At 42.3% G+C, this 23,121-nt stretch overlaps 1 protein-coding gene and 1 long non-coding RNA gene across 2 annotated transcripts in view; both read left to right on the top strand.

Annotated features, from left to right (window-relative positions):
- The first annotated feature begins 481 nt into the window (after positions 1 to 481).
- On the top strand, positions 482 to 12,115 carry LOC121532603 (B-cell receptor CD22-like). Its single transcript, XM_045205259.1, has 13 exons — positions 482 to 679; positions 4,718 to 4,795; positions 5,885 to 5,962; positions 6,751 to 6,969; positions 7,119 to 7,478; positions 7,595 to 7,810; positions 8,038 to 8,364; positions 8,524 to 8,778; positions 8,987 to 9,250; positions 9,454 to 9,544; positions 9,659 to 9,713; positions 9,809 to 10,044; positions 11,984 to 12,115. The coding sequence occupies exons 3-13, from the start codon at positions 5,908 to 5,910 to the stop codon at positions 12,042 to 12,044; spliced, it is 2,139 nt and encodes a 712-aa protein (XP_045061194.1). The 5' UTR covers positions 482 to 679; positions 4,718 to 4,795; positions 5,885 to 5,907; the 3' UTR covers positions 12,045 to 12,115.
- Positions 12,116 to 15,592: 3,477 nt separating this feature from the next.
- The window catches only part of LOC123481422, a 34,814-nt gene continuing 27,285 nt past the window's right edge, over positions 15,593 to 23,121 (top strand). The window contains exon 1 of the long non-coding RNA XR_006657094.1: positions 15,593 to 15,653. This is a non-coding gene — a long non-coding RNA (uncharacterized LOC123481422). The remainder of the gene's footprint in view (positions 15,654 to 23,121) is intronic.

Genomic DNA, 23,121 nt, shown 5'->3' with positions numbered 1-23,121 from the left:
TTTGCCTTTTTCGCACATCATGTCGAAATCATCCAAAAGTATAAAATGCATTGTGAAGCTCAAAAGTCACTTATAGATGATTTGAACATGATGTGCGAATGTAAATATGTGAAATATGAATATCGGTCCCATGAAATGTGGGAGTGTTCAACATTGCAACTGACTTTATAGGCGAGTCAAGATCTACAAATCACCTTGCATGATAAATAACTACTCAATATTATTTATTAATCAGTCAGTCACAATTTACCCATGATACATCACAGTTTTGATGCTCTTGAACACTGTCTGTGTGACTGAGGAAGGAAGCCCTCTCTGCATCAGCTTCTTGGTCCCTGACATAGAATCGGATAGAGGGCACATCTTTGCATCTTTGTCATAATGGCTTCTGTTACAGAATGGGAAGCGGCATTGAGGGCTATCTCTATTTTAAAGTAGTTAATATCTTCTTCTTCTACTTCCATGAGTTTAATGACAGTCGGTAAACCAATTGAAAGGGTGTCTTTAATGGCTTTAGCCATGCTAAAACAGGTTTGGAAGCATGTGCGCCCTCTATTAAACTCTATGGTGACTGACTGCTTCTAAATTGTGTCAACCACAGACCTCAAACTTCCCACTCAGTGTCTATTTACTCAGACTGAGAGTAAGTTAACTTACAACACGTCTCCCCTTCAATACTGTAAGTACGCTTGACACTATCTTAAAATATGTATATTTTATAATTTGTTTGTAACTATGAACTCCTGTATCCTGTTATGGGCATGGCGATGCTATTGGAATGTATATTTTGTTTTTCTGTTATGTCCAGTATACTCTGTAGATGTACTTTTGCATATTAATCTGATACAGTATTGTACATGTGGTTTCACATATAATACTTTTGCATGCTTTTTTAAGGCCTCTGAGATCAATAGATTGTTGTGGAGACTTTTTAGAAAATGGCCTAAAGTAAGAGTGAGAGTGAGAGTAATAGTGATTGGATGGATGCTTCGTAAGAGCTTTGGGAGTAATATTAACCCTGAGACAGAGTTGGGTTTAGGAGTAGTATTAACATGAGACAGTGATGGTGGGTTGTGTTTAGGAGTAGTATTAACATGAGACACAGTGATGGTGGGTTGTGTTTAGGAGTAGTATTAACATGAGACACAGTGATGGTGGGTTGTGTTTAGGAGTAGTATTAACATGAGACACAGTGATGGTGGGTTGTGTTTAGGAGTAGTATTAACATGAGAAACAGTGATGGTGGGTTGTGTTTAGGAGTAGTATTAACATGAGGCACAGTGATGGTGGGTTGTGTTTAGGAGTAGTATTAACATGAGAAACAGTGACAGTAGATTGTGGTTAGGAGTAGTATTAACATGAGACACAGTGATGGTGGGTTGTGTTTAGGAGTAGTATTAACATAAGACACAGTGACGGTGGGTTGTGGTTAGGAGTAGTATTAACATGAGACACAGTGATGGTGGGTTGTGTTTAGGAGTAGTATTAACATGAGACACAGTGATGGTGGGTTGTGTTTAGGAGTAGTATTAACATGAGACACAGTGACGGTGGGTTGTGGTTAGGAGTAGTATTAACATGAGGCACAGTGATGGTGGGTTGTGTTTAGGAGTAGTATTAACATGAGACACAGTGATGGTGGGTTGTGTTTAGGAGTAGTATTAACATGAGACACAGTGACGGTGGGTTGTGTTTAGGAGTAGTATTAACATGAGACACAGTGACGGTGGGTTGTGTTTAGGAGTAGTATTAACATGAGGCACAGTGACAGTGGGTTGTGGTTAGGAGTAGTATTAACATGAGACACAGTGATGGTGGGTTGTGTTTAGGAGTAGTATTAACATGAGACACAGTGATGGTGGGTTGTGTTTAGGAGTAGTATTAACATGAGACACAGTGACGGTAGGTTGTGGTTAGGAGTAGTATTAACATGAGACACAGTGATGGTGGGTTGTGTTTAGGAGTAGTATTAACATGAGGCACAGTGACGGTGGGTTGTGGTTAGGAGTAGTATTAACATGAGGCACAGTGATGGTGGGTTGTGTTTAGGAGTAGTATTAACATGAGACACAGTGACGGTGGGTTGTGTTTAGGAGTAGCATTAACATAAGACACAGTGACGGTGGGTCGTGGTTAGGAGTAGTATTAACATGAGACACAGTGACGGTGGGTTGTGGTTAGGAGTAGTATTAACATGAGGCACAGTGATGGTGGGTTGTGTTTAGGAGTAGTATTAACATGAGACACAGTGACGGTGGGTTGTGTTTAGGAGTAGTATTAACATAAGACACAGTGACGGTGGGTTGTGGTTAGGAGTAGTATTAACATGAGACACAGTGATGGTGGGTTGTGTTTAGGAGTAGTATTAACATGAGACACAGTGATGGTGGGTTGTGTTTAGGAGTAGTATTAACATGAGACACAGTGACGGTGGGTTGTGGTTAGGAGTAGTATTAACATGAGGCACAGTGATGGTGGGTTGTGTTTAGGAGTAGTATTAACATGAGACACAGTGATGGTGGGTTGTGTTTAGGAGTAGTATTAACATGAGACACAGTGACGGTGGGTTGTGTTTAGGAGTAGTATTAACATGAGACACAGTGACGGTGGGTTGTGTTTAGGAGTAGTATTAACATGAGGCACAGTGACAGTGGGTTGTGGTTAGGAGTAGTATTAACATGAGACACAGTGATGGTGGGTTGTGTTTAGGAGTAGTATTAACATGAGACACAGTGATGGTGGGTTGTGTTTAGGAGTAGTATTAACATGAGACACAGTGACGGTAGGTTGTGGTTAGGAGTAGTATTAACATGAGACACAGTGATGGTGGGTTGTGTTTAGGAGTAGTATTAACATGAGACACAGTGATGGTGGGTTGTGTTTAGGAGTAGTATTAACATGAGGCACAGTGACGGTGGGTTGTGGTTAGGAGTAGTATTAACATGAGGCACAGTGATGGTGGGTTGTGTTTAGGAGTAGTATTAACATGAGACACAGTGACGGTGGGTTGTGTTTAGGAGTAGTATTAACATGAGGCACAGTGATGGTGGGTTGTGGTTAGGAGTAGTATTAACAATTGACACAGTGATGGTGGGTTGTGTTTAGGAGTAGTATTAACATGAGACACAGTGATGGTGGGTTATGTTTAGGAGTAGTATTAACAAACTAAATAAAATTGTATTGGTCACATACACATACTTAGCAGATGTTATTGAGGGTGTAGTGAAATGCTAGTGTTCCTAGCTACAACAGTGCAGTAGTATCTAATAATTCACAACAATACACACAAATCTAAAAGTAAAGGAATATAAATATTAGGTCTGAGTGGCATTGACTAAAATACAGTAGAATACAGTATATACAGATGAAATGAGTAAAACAGTATGTAAACATTATTAAAGTGACCAGTGTTCCATTATTGAAGTGGCCAGTGATTCCAAGTCTATGTACATAGGGCAGCAGCCTCTAAGGTGCAGGGTTGAGTAGCCGGGTGGTAGGCGGCTAGTGATGGCTATTTAACAGTCTGATGGCCTTGAGATAGAAGCTGTTTTTCAGTCTCTCGGTCCAAGCTTTGATACACCTGTACTAACCTCGCCTTCTAGATGAAAGCGGGATGAACAGGCCGTGGCTCGGGTGGTTGCTGTCCTGGATGATGTTTTTGGCCTTCATGTGACATCTGGTGCTGTAGGTATCCTGGAGGGCAGGCAGTGTGCCCCTGGTGATGCGTTGGGCAGACCTCACCACCCTCTGGAGAGCCCTGCGGTTGCGGGTGGTGCAGTTGCTGTACCAGGCGGTGAAACAGCCCGACAGGATGCTCTCAATTGTACATCTGTAAAAGTTTGTGAGGGTCTTAGGGGCCAAGCCGACTTTCTTCAGCCTCCTGAGGTTGAAGAGGCGCTGTTGCGCCTTCTTCACCACACTGTCTGTGTGGGTGGACCATTTCAGATTGTCAGTGATGTGTACGCTGAGGAACTTTAAGCTTTTCACCTTCTCAACTGCTGTCCCATCGATGTGAATAGGGGCGTGCTCTCTCTGTTGTCTCCTGAAGTCCACGATCAGCTCCTTGGTTTTGTTGACGTTGAGGGAGAGGTTATTTTCCTGGCACCACTCTGCCAGGGCCCTCACCTCCCAAACATCAGTGTTTGTGTGCTTCAATGTGACTTTATCAAGTAGTAGCCAGTGTTGTGTTTCACCATTCTACCTGATTCATTTCCAGTTTGTTATGTTGTTATTAGACCAACATTATAGAGGACATTATTATTAGGAGGCTGCAGTAATGTTGAGATGCCAGTAGGGGGAGCTCTAGTCTACAACACTAGAACCGTCAGTAGCACTTTGATGAAGCTAATGAGGAGTGTAAATTGAATGGGTTTGTAGAATAGAATGAATGACATCATGGAACTGACCAAATGTAAATTGAACTTTGACCTGTTCCATATAGAACTCAGTGGGGCAACGCAACACATTATAAGATATTATAAACATTCCATATAGAACAGTCAACATATTGTTAACATGGTTCTGTATTAAAGAAAAGTGGAAATGGGGACATATTTTGTCAATTTTAGAAATGTGGGGCCCACTCTAATACAGTAACCTCCCTTCTCTGACATGCTGTTCTGGTCGTCATGCATGTTAATGTCTTAAAGAGTAAGGAAAGGACAGTTCTGTATCAGCTACTTGTGTTCTGACTACTTTTAATATGTATCAACCACAGAACTTCAACTTACTAGCAGTCTCCACACTACCAGTAAATTGACTCTCTGTACAGGACCTCTCTCCTCCACTTCACTCTGTAAGTATTGACAATATCTTGAAATATAGTTTTGGGTTATTTATTTTTAGCCACAAGTCATATACTTGAGGGTAATGTATCATTTTACTTCTTGTTATGTTTTGATCTGTGTTTTGGTTGTTACATCAGGGACAGTATTCATAAAGTGTCTCAGTGTAGGAGTGTGGATCTACATAGGGATGAGATGATTAACCAGGGTAAAAAAGACACGCAAACAAACATTTGAATCTCTACTCAGTGTGTGTGCGTGTATGGACCCGTGTGTTTGTGTGAATGACACAGTGGATTTAGCTGAGGGCCCTTTAGGACCAGACTGATAGGGAGTAGGGTTGACATCTATACTGTGTAGGATGTGTTTTAACTTTTCTACATCCATAACAACCAGCTCTCTAGACTTTTATACAGACTCCATGGTCCTTATGGGCCTTCCCTGTGTGTGTGTGTGTTTGTGTGTGTGTGTGTGTGTGTGTGTGTGTGTGTCTGTGTGTGTCTGTGAGTGCGTATTTGTGTGTGTCAGTCACTTGCTGTTTATCCTCACAGCTTGGGGATAGGAGCTATCATTGAACCTGGTGGTCAGTCTTTAGGCTGCTGTACAGCTTGACGGACCGTAGAGGATTGAACATTTATCCTCCTTTATTTGGGGTTCTGAGAATAAAACAGCTTCAGAACAATCAATGTAGAAATATGTGTTTACAAAACTACAGATCTGTTCAATAAGTGATTGTTGTTGTTGTTGTTGTTTATAATGACGATGATGATGTTGATGATGGTGATGATTTTGATGATGATGATGATGATGACTTTATTTTATCCATTAGGAAATTATTTGTTGCATCATACACCATGTGAACTTAAATAGACAGATGTAGACAGACATGAAACACGTCACACACATTACATACAGTGCAATAGACTAACAGACAGACAGTATTCACATAGACAACCATATAGCACAATACAACACAACACAATATGAGCCTGGTTCATTTTCAGTAATGAGGCCCTGTACCCCATTTACAGTTTATACTTCAATGTATCAGGTGTAGTTATTCACCAGCTATAGAGTGAGTTGTTGTTTATGTTTCTAAGACTGCAGGGTGGGAGATGCAACAATGGCCTTGAGAACATCAGGAAGTGTGTTGGTGGTCTTTCTCTGGTCTGTAGCAGGTATGGTCTCATTCTTATTTTTTAGTTGCTCTGTTTAACAATCTACAAACATTTCTAAAAGGTTAAGAATCATAATGTTATTCTGGTGTGTTCTGTAAGGAGTCTCCACTTCACTGTAAATAGTTATCTTTCACACCTCACTGAGTGATGCTTATCTGTGGTTTCCATTCACACTCAACTCAGCAACTACGGCAAGAAAGTGTGGACAAACTCTACTGTCAGTGTAAGCCAATAGACCATGTCCTAATTCTGATACGATTGTGTTGTGTGACTGTGTTATAGTGGTACTGGGTCAGTATGGCTGGAGTGTGACTTACACCACTCAGAGTATCTGTACCTTGAAGGGGTCAACAGTGGAGCTGTCCTGCTCTTATACATATCCCATTGGTAAAGTCACAACAACCTTCTGGTTCACTAAAAATGATGCTAAGGGGAATCCTGTGAGTCTGATTGATGACCCAGACTATAAAGGTCGTGTGATGTAACGTGAGGATGAAGAGAATGGTCATACCCTGATAATCACAGACCTGAGAGAGAGTGACTCAGCTACGTACAACTTCAGATTGATAACAGATCAGAACGGAGGGAAATATAGTGGCTATCCTGGAGTCACTCTGTCTGTCACAGGTGCAGTTACATTCAATATAGCTAAACTGTTGAATTCCATTTAGTTCAGGAGAATTGTCTTGGTTTGTATTTATGTCTGTATAACATAGGATTTATTTCGTCTTTGTATTAGTGTGATGTCAGTGATAAAGGGATTTACAGTGATATTGTTTTTTCTCCAGGTCTTCAGGTGAAGGTGACTGGTGGACATCAGGATAAGACACTGACCTGTAGCACCACCTGTACTCTGACTGGTAACCCCACCTACATCTGGTACAAGAACGAACAACATCTAGATGAGAGCACCTCCCCCCAGTACAAAGACCCAGTCTCCAGTAACAATGAAGACGGCTACTCCTGTGCTGTAAAAGGCCATGAGGATCTCCACTCTCCTTCAGTGTGTGAGTGGGAATCTAATATGAACTCTAATACAGAATTTATACAGAATGTTTGTACTACGTCCTTTTGGTCTCACTGTGTAATTTGATAGGTCTCTGCTTTTATGAAAATAACTTCAAATACAGTATAATATGGTTGCATTATATTGCAGGTGTCCAGGGTCAGGACTGCAACAGAGTGAATTACACTAAGAGGAGAATATGTGCCTTGAAGGGGTCAACAGTGGACATATCATGTACTTATGGCAGTGGTTATGATACCGTCACATCATCACTCTGGTTTAGTCCTAAACAGAGTGCTAGGTGGAGTGGTAAGTTGATCCCTGAGGACATAACCACAGACCCAGGGTATGCAGGTCGTGTGGAGTATGGTGGAGAGAAGGAGAGAGGTCGCTCCACCCTGCGAATCACAGATCTGAGAGAGGAGGACTCAGCTGAGTACAAGTTCATATTCAACACACAGTCCTCAAGATGGGGATACAGCTTCCCTGGAACAACACTGACTGTCACAGGTTACACTGAACAAATGATCATACTCATAGATTTCTATTCACTGTTGGTTTCTTTTTATTTCATCCATAATACTTGATTGGTTTAATTATGTTATTGTAATTAACCCTGTATTCAGACCTGCAGGTGAAGGTGACAGAGGCAGGGAAGAGGACACTGACCTGTATCACGACGTGTACTCTGACTAACAACCCCAACCCCACCTACATCTGGTACAAGAATGGACAGAATGTAAAGGAGAAGTCTTCCAGTCTGTACTCAGATTACTTTAGTGATGCAGACAGCTACTCCTGTGCTGTAAAAGGCCATGAGGGTCTCCTCGCTCCTTCAGTGTGTGAGTGTGGACCTTTTCATAAAAATGTCATACAATTTTGATTCAGGTTGTGAGACTAATACCAATTAATCAATTAATATAGATAATTATTCACTAATTATGGTTGTCACGACTTTAAACTGTTAAACTTGTTTGTTTTTCTACTCTATAAAAACCATCAATGTATACCGGTAAGTATTGTAATTAAAGATTTACATAAGGTGTTATATTGTCTTTTTGTATTTCAGGTGAGAACTGTTGGAGTGTGACTTACAACCATCAGAGGATCTGTGCCTTGAAGGGGTCAAGAGTGGACATATCCTGCTCTTACACATATCCCAGTTATCATGAGATCAAAAAAGTTTTCTGGTTTACTAAATGGTCTGGTATGGATCCTGAAGATCTGAGGTCAGTGCCAGGGTATGAGGGTCATATAGAGTACCTTGGGGATAAGAAGAGTAACTGTACCCTGAGAATCACAGACCTGAGATTGAGTGACTCTGCTGAGTACAGGTTCAGATTGATAACATCCGGAGGAAAGTCTGCTGGCTCACCTGTCTCCCTGACAGTCACAGGTAATCTGTCACACATCTCACATCTATTACTGTAATGACCTTATTAAGGTCAGTCATACAGACACAGTAGTGGTATGTGACAGAAAAAAACAAATCTAGTATATCATATAAGAGGACATATATAGGAGGAGAATAATGATGTGTTTCCTTTTACTCTAGATGTTGTGTTGGAGATGGATCCTACATCTGTGTCAGAGGAGGAGAGAGTCACACTGACATGTAGAACCAAATGTACACTGGACCCCATCACAGCCTACAGTTGGTATAAGAATGGACAGCCTATACCAAACAGCAACACCTCCTCTCCTGTCTATAGCCTATTCCCAGTCAGCAGTGAGGATGCAGGCAGATACTCCTGTGCTGTGGAAGGCCATGATGATCTCCCCTCTCCTGAAGAGATTCTCACTGTCACATGTAAGTACATGGGGTTTAAATCTTTAGTTTGCTATGTTAACATTGTAGTGACAGATATTAGCTCCACGTGATACTTGAATTGATCATCTTCAATAAGATGGTGAATTTAAAAGTCATTGTGTGGAAAAGTACAATTGTGGAAAGTAAATATAATATTTTTAGCTGACCTAATTTGTACTCTTTTTAAATCCACTGTCTTTTACATCAGATGGACCAAAGAACACCTCAGTGTCAGTCAGTCCCTTTGGTGAAATAGTGGAGGGCAGTTCAGTGACTCTGACCTGCAGCAGTGATGCCAACCCACCTGTGGAGAAATACACCTGGTACAAGAAGAACGTAACTTCACCAAAAGCATCAGGACAGAGTTACAATATCACTAACATCAGCTCTGAGGACAGTGGAGAATACTACTGTGAGGCCCGGAATAAAATAGCATCTAGTAACTCTACAGCTCTGATGATCATTGTAGCAGGTAAAGTTTCATCTTCAATACTTCAATACAAAACGACATGTTTCAATCTAATCTTAATCATTATACTTTGGATTATTACACCTATAACTATACATTGGGTTATAAGATCCCTTAACAATTATTGCATTAATGTCCTGGATTTACGTTTATTTTTAGTTTATTATATCATACCATGTACTCACATCATCCATATTATATTATAGGGAAACAAACCTCAGTTATGACTACAGCTGTAGGAATCGTAGTGGTTGTTCTGGTTCTCATCCTCGGTCTCTCTGGCTTCATGTGGCTCAGGTGAATGAAAATACATATTTTTATGTTGTTTATTATTTAGATTTAGCACTCTGATTTGTTGTTGACTTCATTAATTAATTAATTAATTAATTAATTAATTAATGTGCAAAACAGGAAGAAGGCCTCCAAATCCACCTCTGACACAAGAGACACAGCAGACAATAGACAGGTGAGTCTGTTGGAATCAGAAGATGACTGTGATGTCTGTGTATTCTTTGTGGAACATTTCCACTCCTCATGTTGTCTGTCCTCTCTCTCCATCAGGGAGACTCTAATCCAGTGTATGACAACATCTCAGGCATGGCCATGACCCCTACTGCAACACAGACAGCAGCCAACGTAGACCAGGATGACGTTCACAACGCCAGCGTCCACTTCTCTCGCTCCAAAAACCAGGAAGTGCCTCTGTACTCCACCGTCCAGCTGCCTCAACCACAGAAACAGGACGAAGATGTCCAATACGCTGATGTGAAATTCAACCACCCCAGTTCTGCCACCCAGTGAGCATACTCTGCCATTACAGCAACATAGAGCCAATACTAGAACATTGGAAACACACAGCATTAAGGGATACGTTTGTTTACAACCAAATCTGGATGTCCAGGGGGTTGGAAAGTTGAATCTCATTTACTGCATTTCTATACAATAAAAACACTTTTAAATGCTATTTGGAAAACAGCAAAAACAAGCAAAAATGACCCCAGCCGTTATCACCTTGGCTGCTGTAGGTTTATTCACCTCAGTCCATTGTAATGTTATACCCCTGAAAGAGGGGAAATATGGGAGATGATTCACACTGCATCAGCGACGAAACAAAAACGTGTGACATTTTTATAACTGTATTGTTCGCATGTTGATAGCATTTTAATGTATGCCTATAGCGAAGATAGGCCATGTGGAGATATTCATATTGAAACAGATTTTATCGACCCCAAGTTTGGGAACCACTGTAAAAACCTCTCTCTCTGCTTGCTTCCTCTCTCTCTCTGTCTCCTCTACTTCCACCTGCATGCATTGTAACCTGCCTCAGCCTCTCCACTGAGCACCACATCACTGTCTGTCTCAGTAGCCTACTCTCTCTGAAGGACTTAGTAGTGTATGGTTTGCTCCTGCTGAGGTAGGCTCCATTTAACGTTAGCTTCTTACTTCATCCTTCTAGCTGGCTAAGTAATACTAACTAGAGCCCTTCAACGTTACTGCAATAGAAGTCTCTGCCGGCAGCTATTCCCCCCGACCTGACTGACTGACATACAGTATGTATCTATAAGAGACTATTTACCAGCTGTGCACTCATTCTCCGAGAGTGATTGTTTTTGCTTGGGGGATGTCTGACAAGGCAGGAGTCGGCGGGGGACAGTTAAAAAAATTACCTTTTGTCCGGCATCTCGCAAACACTGTTAGAAGAGCCGCCTGCGAGCTGGCGTAGTTCGTTTCCCGTTGCCCTCCGCCTGTGCCGAGAGAAGGGGAATTAGCCGTTTGAGAGAGTGGTGAATGTGCTGCTAAAAAGGCCAATCAGGGAGGCAGATCCGGGGGACGCAGGAGAACATAACGAACAAACCACTGTTCATGATTCCACTCATTCACAAAAAGGAAGGCGCGATTGTTCAGATCAAGATTGCTTTGACCAATGCTGGAAGCAATATTTAGATGTTGATCCGTAATTCATTTTCTTTACTGTGTACAGTATTTGTATTAGGCTATTATTATTATTTTCAAATTAGAAAACATTAACGAGGTCCGAACCTCGGTCTCCTCATATGTAGATACAGCCATGTGCTCATTGGAGGAGTAGACAATGATGATGTCATGAGTGATGCATATTGTGCATTAAGGTCATTCATGCCTCAACACCAGAAACAGGACGAGCATGTGCAATAAACTGCTGTGAAATGTAACCGCCCCACTGCTGCCACCTGGTGAGCATATTCTGCCATTAAGGTCATTAATTTGCTGCTGCTTATTGTAGGAGATGTCATCAATAAGCAAAACAGTTGACCCATAGTGACCACTAGTGATGTCATTTCCTTAAACTACGAACCCAAATATGGACATCTCAAGACAATTACTATAACACAGGAGGTTGGTGACACCTTAATTGGGGAGGACAGGCTCGTGGTAATGGCTGGTGTGGAATTAGTGGAATGGTAGCAAATACATCAAACACATGGTTTCTATGTGTTTGATGCCATTCCATTTGCTCTGTTCCACCCATTATTATGAGCTGTCCTGCCCTCAGCAGCCTCCACTGGTCTATAATGAGGGAGTGATGGTTTTGAGGAACTGTTCTGGCTGTGTTCCAAATTGCACCCTATTCCTTATTTAGTACACTACTTTATCCTGAGCCCATAGGCCATGGTCAAAGGTAGTGCACTATAAAAGGTATAAGGTGCCGCCATTTAGGATGTGGATGTTGTTTTATTTCAGTTTCTCTCTCTTCAGACCCGCAGCAGCACAAGCAGCTGAGGAGGACCCCTCTGTTCTCTACAGTACAGTCAACTAACCCAGAACCAAGAAGACCTGAACACAACAAACCCAGAACCAAGAAGACCTGAACACAACAAACCCAGAACCAAGAAGACCTGAACACAACAACCCAGAACCAAGAAGACCTGAACACAACAATCCAGAACCAAGAAGACCTGAACACAACAAACCCAGTACCAACAAGACCTGAACACAACAACCCAGAACCAAGAAGACCTGAACCCAACAATCCAGAACCAAGAAGACCTGAACACAACAAACCCAGAACCAAGAAGTCCTGAACACAACAACCCAGAACCAAGAAGACTTGAACACAACAACCCAGAACCAGGAAGAGCTGAACACAACAAACCCAGAACCAAGATGACCTGAACACAATAAACCCAGAACCAAGAAGACCTGAACACAACAAGTTTCACAAAAACCTTGTAGTGTACAGCGCATTCGGAAAGTATTCAGACCCCTTGACTTTTTCCCCATTTTTGTTACGTTACAGCCTTACTCTAAAATGTATTAAATAAAAAAAAATCCTCATCAATCTACACACAATACCCCATATTGACAAAGCGAAAACAGGTTTTCAGTCATTTTTGCAAATGTATTAAAAACAAAAACAGAAATACAGTGAGGGAAAAAAGTATTTGATCCCCTGCTGATTTTGTATGTTTGCCCACTGACAAAGAAATTATCAGTCTATCATTTGAATGGTAGGTTTATTTGAACAGTGAGAGACAGAATAAAAATAAAAAAATCCAGAAAAACGCATGTCAATAATGTTATAAATTGATTTGCATTTTAATGAGGGAAATAAGTATTTGACCCCCTCTCAATCAGAAAGATTTCTGGCTCCCAGGTGTCTTTTATACAGGTAACGAGCTGAGATTAGGAGCACACTCTTAAAGGGAGTGCTCCTAATCTCAACTTGTTACCTGTATAAAATACACCAGTCCACAGAAGCAATCAATCAATCAGATTCCAAACTCTCCACCATGGCCAAGACCAAAGAGCTCTCCAAGGATGTCAGGGACAAGATTGTAGACCTATACAAGGCTGGAATGGGCTACAAGACCATCGCCAAGCAGCTTGGTGAGAAGGTGACAACAGTTGGTGCGATTATTCGCAAATGGAAGAAACACAAAAGAACTGTCAATCTCCCTCGGCCTGCGGCTCCATGCAAGATCTCACCACGTGGAGTTGCAATGATCATGAGAACGGTGAGGAATCAGCCCAGAACTACACGGGAGGATCTTGTCAATGATCTCAAGGCAGCTGGGACCATAGTCACCAAGAAAACAATTGGTAACACACTACGCCGTGAAGGACTGAAATCCTGCAGCGCCCGCAAGGTCCCCCTGCTCAAGAAAGCACATATACATGCCCGTCTGAAGTTTGCCAATGAACATCTGAATGATTCAGAGGAGAACTGGGTGAAAGTGTTGTGGTCAGATGAGACCAAAATGGAGCTCTTTGGCATCAACTCAACTCGCCGTGTTTGGAGGAGGAGGAATGCTGCCTATGACCACAATAACACCATCCCCACTGTCAAACATGGAGGTGGAAACATTATGCTTTGGGGGTGTTTTTCTGCTAAGGGGACAGGACAACTTCACCGCATCAAAGGGATGATGGACGGGGCCATGTACCGTCAAATCTTGGGTGAGAACCTCCTTCCCTCAGCCAGGGCATTGAAAATGGGTCGTGGATGGGTATTCCAGCATGACAATGACCCTAAACACACGGCCAAGGCAACAAAGGAGTGGCTCAAGAAGAAGCACATTAAGGTCCTCGAGTGGCCTAGCTAGTCTCCAGAACTTAATCCCATAGAAAATCTGTGGAGGGAGCTGAAGGTTCGAGTTGCCAAACGTCAGCCTCGAAACCTTAATAACTTGGAGAAGATCTGCAAAGAGGAGTGGGACAAAATCCCTCCTGAGATGTGTGCAAACCTGGTGGCCAACTACAAGAAATGTCTGACATCTGTGATTGCCAACAAGGGTTTTGCCACCAAGTACTAAGTCATGTTTTGCAGAGGGGTCAAATACTTATTTCCCTCATTAAAATCCAAATCAATTTATAACATTTTTGACATGCGATTTTCTGGATTTTTTTGTTGTTATTCTGTCTCTCACTGTTCATATAAACCTACCATTAAAATTATAGACTGATCTTTTCTTTGTCAGTGGGCAAACGTACAAAATCAGCAGGGGATCAAATACTTTTTTCCCTCACTGTACCTTATTCACATAAGTAAATAAGGTACAGTGAGTTCCAAAACTAGGCCTCACAACTCTATTCTCCTGCTATCATATTGCTATCAGATCCAGAATGTTTTCCATAGCTTTAATTTTTTAGTAAATGTGGAGTTGAATTCTCTTTCCTTGTAATGATAATTATGTATGTTGATGATAAATAGGATAGATTATGCTTCTGCTCTTTTTCTATGGGGTTTTGACGTTTCCAGATTTTTAAATTACCTAATGTACTTCTCTCAGTGACTGATATTGATAACATTGATAACAGCTTTTTAATGTGTACAATCTTGGACCAAGTTTATCTTGATGTGTTAAAATGATTTACTTTGTATTGCTGTCAGACATTATTGAGCAATGACATTTATGAGAAGGAATATTAATACCATAATCACGCTTGTTTTATTGTAAAATTATGCATTATTACCTATTTTAGATAAAGTGTGATTCAGTGTAATGTATGCATCATGTTGTAAATAAGCTCAAAGTTTAAGACAATTCATACAAAATCTTTGTTCTTTTAAATATTGCAGGTTATCCTGTCATTCTATATCGTCTGTTACCTTAAAATGAAACAAAAAAGAAACAGAAGTTAAACATCTTTCCACAGTACTGTAGACAGTTATTATAATATCGTATGACATCATTGGTTGTCAAGCATGTAAATGTGGCCGCGTTCGACATTGCAGCCGACTTTAAAGTCGAGACTGACTGATCTACAAATAATATGAGGTAGTTATTTGTCATGCAAGGTGATTTGTAGATCAGTCAGTCAGTCAGAATTTACCCATGACACGTCACAGTTTTGATGCTCTTGAAAACAGCCTCTGTGAATGACGAAGCAAGCCATCTCTGAATCAGCGTCTTGGTCCCTGACATAGAGTTGGATAGAGGGCACAGCTTTGCATCTTTTCATGAGGGCTTCTGTGACAGCATCGGCAGCGCAATTGAGGGCTATCTCCATTTGAAAGTTGTCAATTTCTTCTTGTTCAACCTCCATGAGTTTAATGACAGTCGATAAACAAACTGAAAGGATGCATGCAATGGTAGCTTAGTGGTTAAGAGCGTTGTGCCAGTAACCGAAAGGTCGCTGGTTCTAATCCCCGAGCCGACTAGGTGAAAAATCTGTCTGTGCCCTTGAGCAAGGCACTTAACCCTAATTGCTCATGTAAGTCGCTCTGGATAAGAGCGTCTGCTAAATGACTAAAATGTCATGTCAATGCTTAAACAGTCTTTGTAGCTAGTGTGTCTTTTATCCAACTCTATGGTCTCTCACTACTTCAAAGTTGTGTCAACCACAGACCTAAATCTTCACAGTCAGTGTCTGTTTCCTTAGACTGCCAGAAAGTTCATCACAAGACCTCTCTCCCCTTCACTCTGTAAGTATGCTTGACAATATCTTAAAATATGTACAGTATATGTTATTATTTGTCTGTAGCCATAAACCATATTCCTCTGTTATGGGCATGGTGATGCTATTGGAAATTATGTTGTTTTGTTTTTCTGTTATGTACAGTACACTCTGTAGATGTATTGTTGCATATGAATCTGATTGGGAGAAATACTGTACATGTGGTTTCATGTATAAGACTTTTGCATTTTATTGTGAGGGCTCTGAGAGTAGTAGATTATAGTGGAGACTTTTGCATGTTATTGTGAGGGCTCTGAGAGCAGTGGCTTGTAGTGAAGACTTTTACATGTTATTGTGAGGGCTCTGAGAGCAGTGGCTTATAGTGAAGACTTTTACATGTTATTGTGAGGGCTCTGAGAGCAGTGGCTTATAGTGAAGACTTTTACATGTTATTGTGAGGGCTCTGAGAGTATTAGATTGTAGTGGAGACTTTTGCATGTTATTTTGAGTGCTCTGGGAGCAGTAGATTATAGTAGTGACTTTTTATTGAACATTTGATTGTGAAATATATACTGTACATGTTTAACAGCTTCGTAAGAACTTTAGGGGCAGAATTAACCTGAAACACAGTGATGGTGGGTTGTGGTTAGGAGTAGTATTAACATGAGATACAGTGATGGTGGGTTGTGTTTAGGAGTAGTATTAACCTGAAACACAGTGATGGTGGGTTGTGTTTAGGAGTAGTATTAACATGAGATACAGTGATGGTGGGTTGTGGTTAGGAGTAATATTAACATGAGATACAGTGATGGTGGGTTGTGGTTAGGAGTAGTATTAACATGAGACACAGTGATGGTGGGTTGTGTTTAGGAGTAGTATTAACCTGAAACACAGTGATGGTGGGTTGTGGTTAGGAGTAGTATTAGCATGAGACACAGTGATGGTGGTTGTGTTTAGGAGTAGTATTAACATGAGACACAGTGATGGTGGGTTGTGTTTAGGAGTAGTATTAACATGAGACACAGTGATGGTGGGTTGTGGTTAGGAGTAGTATTAACATGAGACACAGTGATGGTGGGTTGTGTTTAGGAGTAGTATTAACATGAGACACAGTGATGGTGGGTTGTGTTTAGGAGTAGTATTAACATGAGACACAGTGACGGTGGGTTGTGTTTATGAGTAGTATTAACATGAGACACAGTGATGGTGGGTTGTGGTTAGGAGTAGTATTAACATGAGACACAGTGATGGTGGGTTGTGTTTAGGAGTAGTATTAACATGAGACACAGTGATGGTGGGTTGTGTTTAGGAGTAGTATTAACATGAGATACAGTGATGGTGGGTTGTGTTTAAGAGTAGTATTAACAAATCAAATACAATTGTATTGGTCACATACACATATTTAGCAGATGTTATTGAGGGTGTAGCGAAATGCTAGTGTTCCTAGCCACAACAGTGCAGTAGTATCTAATAATTCACAACAACACACACAAATCTAAAAGTAAAGGAATATAAATATTAGGATGAGTAATGTCTGAGTGGCATTGACTAAAATACTGTAGAATACAGTGTATACAAATGAAATTAGTAAAGCAGTATGTAAACATTATTAAAGTGACCAGTGTTCCATTATTAAAGTGGCCAGTGATTCCAAGTCTATGTACATAGGGCAGCAGCCTCTAAGGTGCAGGGTTGAGTAGCCGGGTGGTAGGAGGCTATTGATGGCTATTTAACAGTCTGATGGCCTTGAGATAGAAGCTGTTTTTCAGTCTCTCGGTCCAAGCTTTGATACACCTGTACTAACCTCGCCTTCTAGATGATAGTGGGATGAACAGGCCATGGCTCGGGTGGTTGCTGTCCTTGATTATCTTTTTGGCCTTCATGTGACATCGGGTGCTGTAGGTGTCCTGGAGGGCAGGCAGTGTGCCCCTGGTTGCGGGTGGTGCAGTTGCTGTACCAGGCGGTGAATCAGCCCAACAGGATGCTCTCAATTGTACATCTGTAAAAGTTTGTGAGGGTCTTAGGGGCCAAGCCGACTTTCTTCAGCCTCCTGAGGTTGAAGAGGCGCTGTTGCGCCTTCTTCACCACACTGTCTGTGTGGGTGGACCATTTCAGATTGTCAGTGATGTGTACGCTGAGGAACTTTAAGCTTTTCACCTTCTCAACTGCTGTCCCATCGATGTGAATAGGGGCGTGCTCTCTCTGTTGTCTCCTGAAGTCCACGATCAGCTCCTTGGTTTTGTTGACGTTGAGGGAGAGGTTATTTTCCTGGCACCACTCTGCCAGGGCCCTCACCTCCCAAACATCAGTGTTTGTGTGCTTCAATGTGACTTTATTAAGTAGTAGCCAGTGTTGTGTTTCACCATTCTACCTGATTCATTTCCAGTTTGTTATGTTGTTATTAGCCCAACATTATAGAGGACATTATTATTAGGAGGCTGCAGTAATGTTGAGATGCAGTAGGGGGAGCTCTAGTCTAGAACACTGGAACCTTCAGTAGCACTTTGATGCAGCTGATGAGGAGTGATGGTCATGAGTGTTTAAATGGAATGGGTTCTAATTGAATGACATCATGGAACTTTGACCTGTATATACAGAACTCAGAAGGGCAAGGCAACACATTCTAAGAAATTGTTAACGTTCTAAATAGTATAGAGGGCATGCAGTTGCGTCACAAATCACCTAGCAACTGCACCAAGCCCTCTATAGTCAACACATTGTTTAAATAGTTATCTGTGTAGTCAAAATATCACATTTGAAATGTGACACATTTAGCTTATTTTAAAGATGTAGGCCCACTCCTCAAATGAAGAAAGGCAAATAGATATGCAGACTGTTGCGTAATTTCTATTGAAATACAGTAACATCCCTTTTCTGATGTGCTGGTCTGGTCATCATGCATGTATCAACCACATAATTCACACTAACTGACAGTAAGTTGACTCACTGTACAAGACCTCTCTCCTTCACTTCACTCTGTCAGTAAGCTTGACGATATCTTGAAATATTGATTTTGTTATATGTTTTTAGTCATATATCATATATTTGAGGGTAAGACTTACAGTATCCTTTACTTTTTGTTATGTTTTGACCTGTGTTTTGGTTGTTACATCAGGGCCTTTATTCATTAAGTGTCTCAGTGTAGGAGTGTTGATCTAAGTATTGTTGTCCATTAGTTTACTCCAATTAGGGGAGGGGTGGCAGGGTTAGGGGAAAACAATAAAGAAGGATAATATATTTAAAAAATATATATACAGTGGGGAGAACAAGTATTTGATACACTGCCGATTTTGCAGGTTTTCCTACTTACAAAGCATGTAGAAGTCTGTAATTTTTATCATAGGTACACTTCAACTGTGAGAGACGGAATCTAAAACAAAAATCCAGAAAATCACATTGTTTGATGTTTAAGTAATTAATTTGCATTTTATTGCATAATAATAACATGACATAAGTATTTGATCACCTACCAACCAGTAAGAATTCCGGCTCTCACAGGCCTGTTAGTTTTTCTTTAAGAAGCCCTCCTGTTCTCCACTCATTACCTGTATTAACTGCACCTGTTTGCACTCATTACCTGTATAAAAGACACCTGTCCACACACTCAATCAAACAGACTCCAACATCTCCACAATGACCAAGACCAGAGAGCTGTGTAAGGACATCAGGGATAAAATTGTAGACCTGCACAAGGCTGGGATGGGATACAGGACAATAGGCAAGCAGCTTGGTGAGAAGGCAACAACTGTTGGCGCAATTATTAGAAAATGGAAGAAGTTCAAGATGACGGTCAAACACCCTCGGTCTGGGGCTCCATGCAAGATCTCACCTCGTGGGGCATCAATGATCATAAGGAAGGTGAGGGATCAGCCCAGAACTACACTGCAGGACCTGGTCAATGACCTGAAGAGAGCTGGGACCACAGTCTCAAAGAAAACTATTAGTAACACACTACGCCATCATGGATTAAAATCCTGCAGCACACGCAAGGTCTCCCTGCTCAAGCCAGCGCATGTCCAGGCCCGTCTGAAGTTTGCCAATGACCATCTGGATGATCCAGAGGATGAATGGGAGAAGGTCATGTGGTCTGATGAGACAAAAATATAGCTTTTTGGTCTAAACTCCACTCGCTTTGTTTGGAGGAAGAAGAAGGATGAGTACAACCCCAAGAACACCATCCCAACCGTGAAGCATGGAGGTGGAAACCGTATTGAGGGGAAGATGGATGGGGCCATGTATCGCGATATCTTGGCCAACAACCTCCTTCCCTCAGTAAGAGCATTGAAGATGTGTGAGTGTGTGTGTGTGTGTGTGTGTGTGTGTGAGTCACTTGCTGTTTAGCCTCACAGCTTGGGGATAGGAGCTATCATTGAACCTGGTGGTCAATCTTTAGGCTGCTGTACAGCTTGACGGACCGTAGAGAATTAAACATTTGTCCTCCCATATTTGGGGTTCTGAGAATAAAAGCTTCAGAACAATCAATGTAGACCTGAACACCACAACCCAGAACCAAGAAGACCTGAGAACAACAAACCCAGAACCAAGAAGACCTGAACACAACAAACCCAGAACCAAGAAGACCTGAACACAACAAACCCATTATTATGAGCCGTTCTCCCCTCAGCAGCGTCCTGTGATCTGAAGAGGATCATCCTTTAGGTCAAAGTTCATTTCCTTAAACTCATAATATGGTGGAGCAATGGACATTTTGAAAAGTTGCACTCAGGGTTGAGGTCAATTCCATTTCAATTGAGGAAGATTCCAATTCCAATTGTTCCTTATTGAAAAGCAGTGAGAAAAGATGGAATTTCACTTTATTTCCTGAATTGAAATGGTATTGACCCCTAGCCTAGCTACAGTTTCAAGAAAACCTTGTATATCTGGACCTGTATATTTAAATAAGTGATATAATTATATATAACAATACAATAATATATGCCATTTATGGGATGCTTTTATCCTGGGGACAGGGGGAGCAGGCAGGGGGAGGGGGAGGCCTACCTTTGTTTCCTTTCATCCAGCGTTTCCCAAATGGTTGGTTTGGGACAATATCTAGTAAACTGTAGCAAATAAAATCTGCACAAGACTATACAGCTACACTGTTACTCGATTCAAAGTATGGCATTAACTTGGAATTGATATTGAGACTGCAAAGCATGATACTATAATGCTTTTTAATCACTTATCTAAATGTGTTTCTTACTTTTTGTAAAATGTGATGAGTGGCATGTGTTTGTTTATCCATGAGAAAATGTTAATAAACACTTTCATCTTCTTCCATTGGTTCTCACGCGCTTACATTTTGTCAAACGGTGAATGTGGCCTCCTACAAGGCAGTGATATTTTAACAAAGTAAAATAATGACAGAGGTAATGCTAATAGGGTTTATTTTAAAATAAGTTGAACAAAGAAGAAATAGCAGTTTGTTGATTTGAGAGTAAATATGATGATAGAACATAGATATAATTAATATCATGCAAATGAGCACGCATTTAAATTCTAAAATGATGTCACTGATCCTCTTCAATACACATGTGAAATGATCTTATGTACATTGTATATTTTAGGACATCCCTACTCCTTATGACAAAAGTCTACTATGGGTCTCCTTCCAATGTTTTACACTTTGAGATCAGAGTTCTTATGTTTGTCGTGTGCATTACTGTCACGGTTTCGGCCGAGGCTGCCTCTCTTCCTTGCTCGGGCAGGCTTCGGCGGTCGTCGTCTCCGGAGTACTAGCTGCCACCGTTGCATGTTTTGATGTTCGTTTGGTTTTGTCTTGATGTTGTACACCTGTTATCGTTTAGCGTTCATTTGTTGTCCTATAAGTTCTCGTTGTGTTTGTCATGTGTTGTGTGTGATTGCGCTACTGTTGGTTGTCTGTGCTTCGTTGTTTTCCTCCTCTGTTTGGGAGGGCTCTCGCACATGTTAGTGCGCATTTTGTTTTACGACTGTATGCATATTTTCTCGCCTCCGGGCTTTTTGGTTCGTGTTCTAAGTGATTGTTCACTAAAGTCTTTTGGACTAAGTTTCTGCGTCCTGCGCCTGATTCCTGCACCACACCCACCTACAGCACCCTCTGACAGAATCACACACCCTAAGGATGGAATCAGCAGGAGCAGCACCTGAGTCTCTGGAGGAGCGGGTCCGCCCTCCAGGACGTGATTAACACCCTTCAACGCTGGGAGACCAGAGGGACACCCACAACTCCACCCCCCGTGCCATCACCATCGGCCAGTCAGCCCATTCAAGCTCCGGAACCCAGGGGAATTCGGCTCTCGCTCCCGAGGGCCTATGATGGGACCGCTGCCGGGTGTCAGGGCTTCCTTCTGCAGGTGGAACTATACCTGGCCACCGTACACCCGGCGCCCTCGGGACACGAGAGTGTGTCCGCCCTCATCTCCTGTCTTACCGGCAAGGCGTTGGAATGGGCCAACGCCGAGTGGAGGAGAATAGACGCCTCCACTATCACCTACTCTGAGTTCTCCCGCCGCTTCAGGGCTGTGTTTGACCATCCACCTGAGGGGAAAGCGGCGGGGGAGCGTCTGTTCTACCTCCGGCAGGGGAGGAGGAGCACCCAGGAGTTTGCTTTAGAATTCCGAACTCTAGCGGCGGATGCAGGGTGGAATGAGCGAGCCCTCATCGATCACTACCGCTGTAGTCTACGAGAGGACGTCCGTCGGGAGCTGGCCTGCAGGGATACCAGCCTCACTTTCGATCAGTTAGTGGACATGTCCATCAGGCTGGACACCCTGCTGGCTACCCGCGGACGTTCCGAGGGGGGTCCGTCCATTCCATCCTCCAGCATCTCCGAGCCGAGCCCTATGGAGCTCGGGGGTGCTGGAGCTAGAGAGAGGAGGGGTCGGAGCACGAGGGGGGCCGTCCCCTGCACCAACTGTGGCCGTGGAGGACACACCGCGGCTAGGTGCTGGGGAGGGTCTCCTAGGGGAGAAGACGACAGGCTCCGCACTGGGGAGTCCTTCCAGGTGAGTTGGCGCCCCACTTACCCAGAGCTCTCTGTTGCGCACTTCTGTATACCTGTGCGATTTCCACAGGTTGCACCTCATTCCCAGCATAAGGCGCTAGTAGATTCAGGCGCGGCTGGGAATTTTGTTGATAGTAAATTTTGTTTAGAATTAGGGATTCCCCTTCTTCCTGTTGACGTCCCATTCCCCGTTCATGCCCTAGATAGCCGTCCGTTGGGATCGGGCTTGATCAGGGAAGTCACAGCGCCACTTAGGATGTGTACGCAGGGGGGTCATGAGGAGATTATCCAGCTATATCTGATCGACTCTCCTGCGTATCCGGTGGTGCTGGGAATGCCCTGGTTGAGTATCCATAATCTGTCTATTTCGTGGCAGGAGAGGGCTCTGATGGAGTGGTGTGCCCAGTGTGTGGGGCAATGTTTAGGTGTTTCCGTGGGGGCTACCTCGGTGGAGAGTCCAAACCAGGTGCCCGCATTGCACATTCCCCCCGAGTATGAGGATTTGGCTATT

This window comes from Coregonus clupeaformis, chromosome 20 (assembly GCF_020615455.1).
Source record: "Coregonus clupeaformis isolate EN_2021a chromosome 20, ASM2061545v1, whole genome shotgun sequence".
Taxonomy (NCBI): Eukaryota; Metazoa; Chordata; class Actinopteri; order Salmoniformes; family Salmonidae; genus Coregonus; species Coregonus clupeaformis.
The sequence above is the reverse complement of the archived record's forward strand: the minus strand, read 5'-3'. Positions and strand labels throughout refer to the sequence as shown.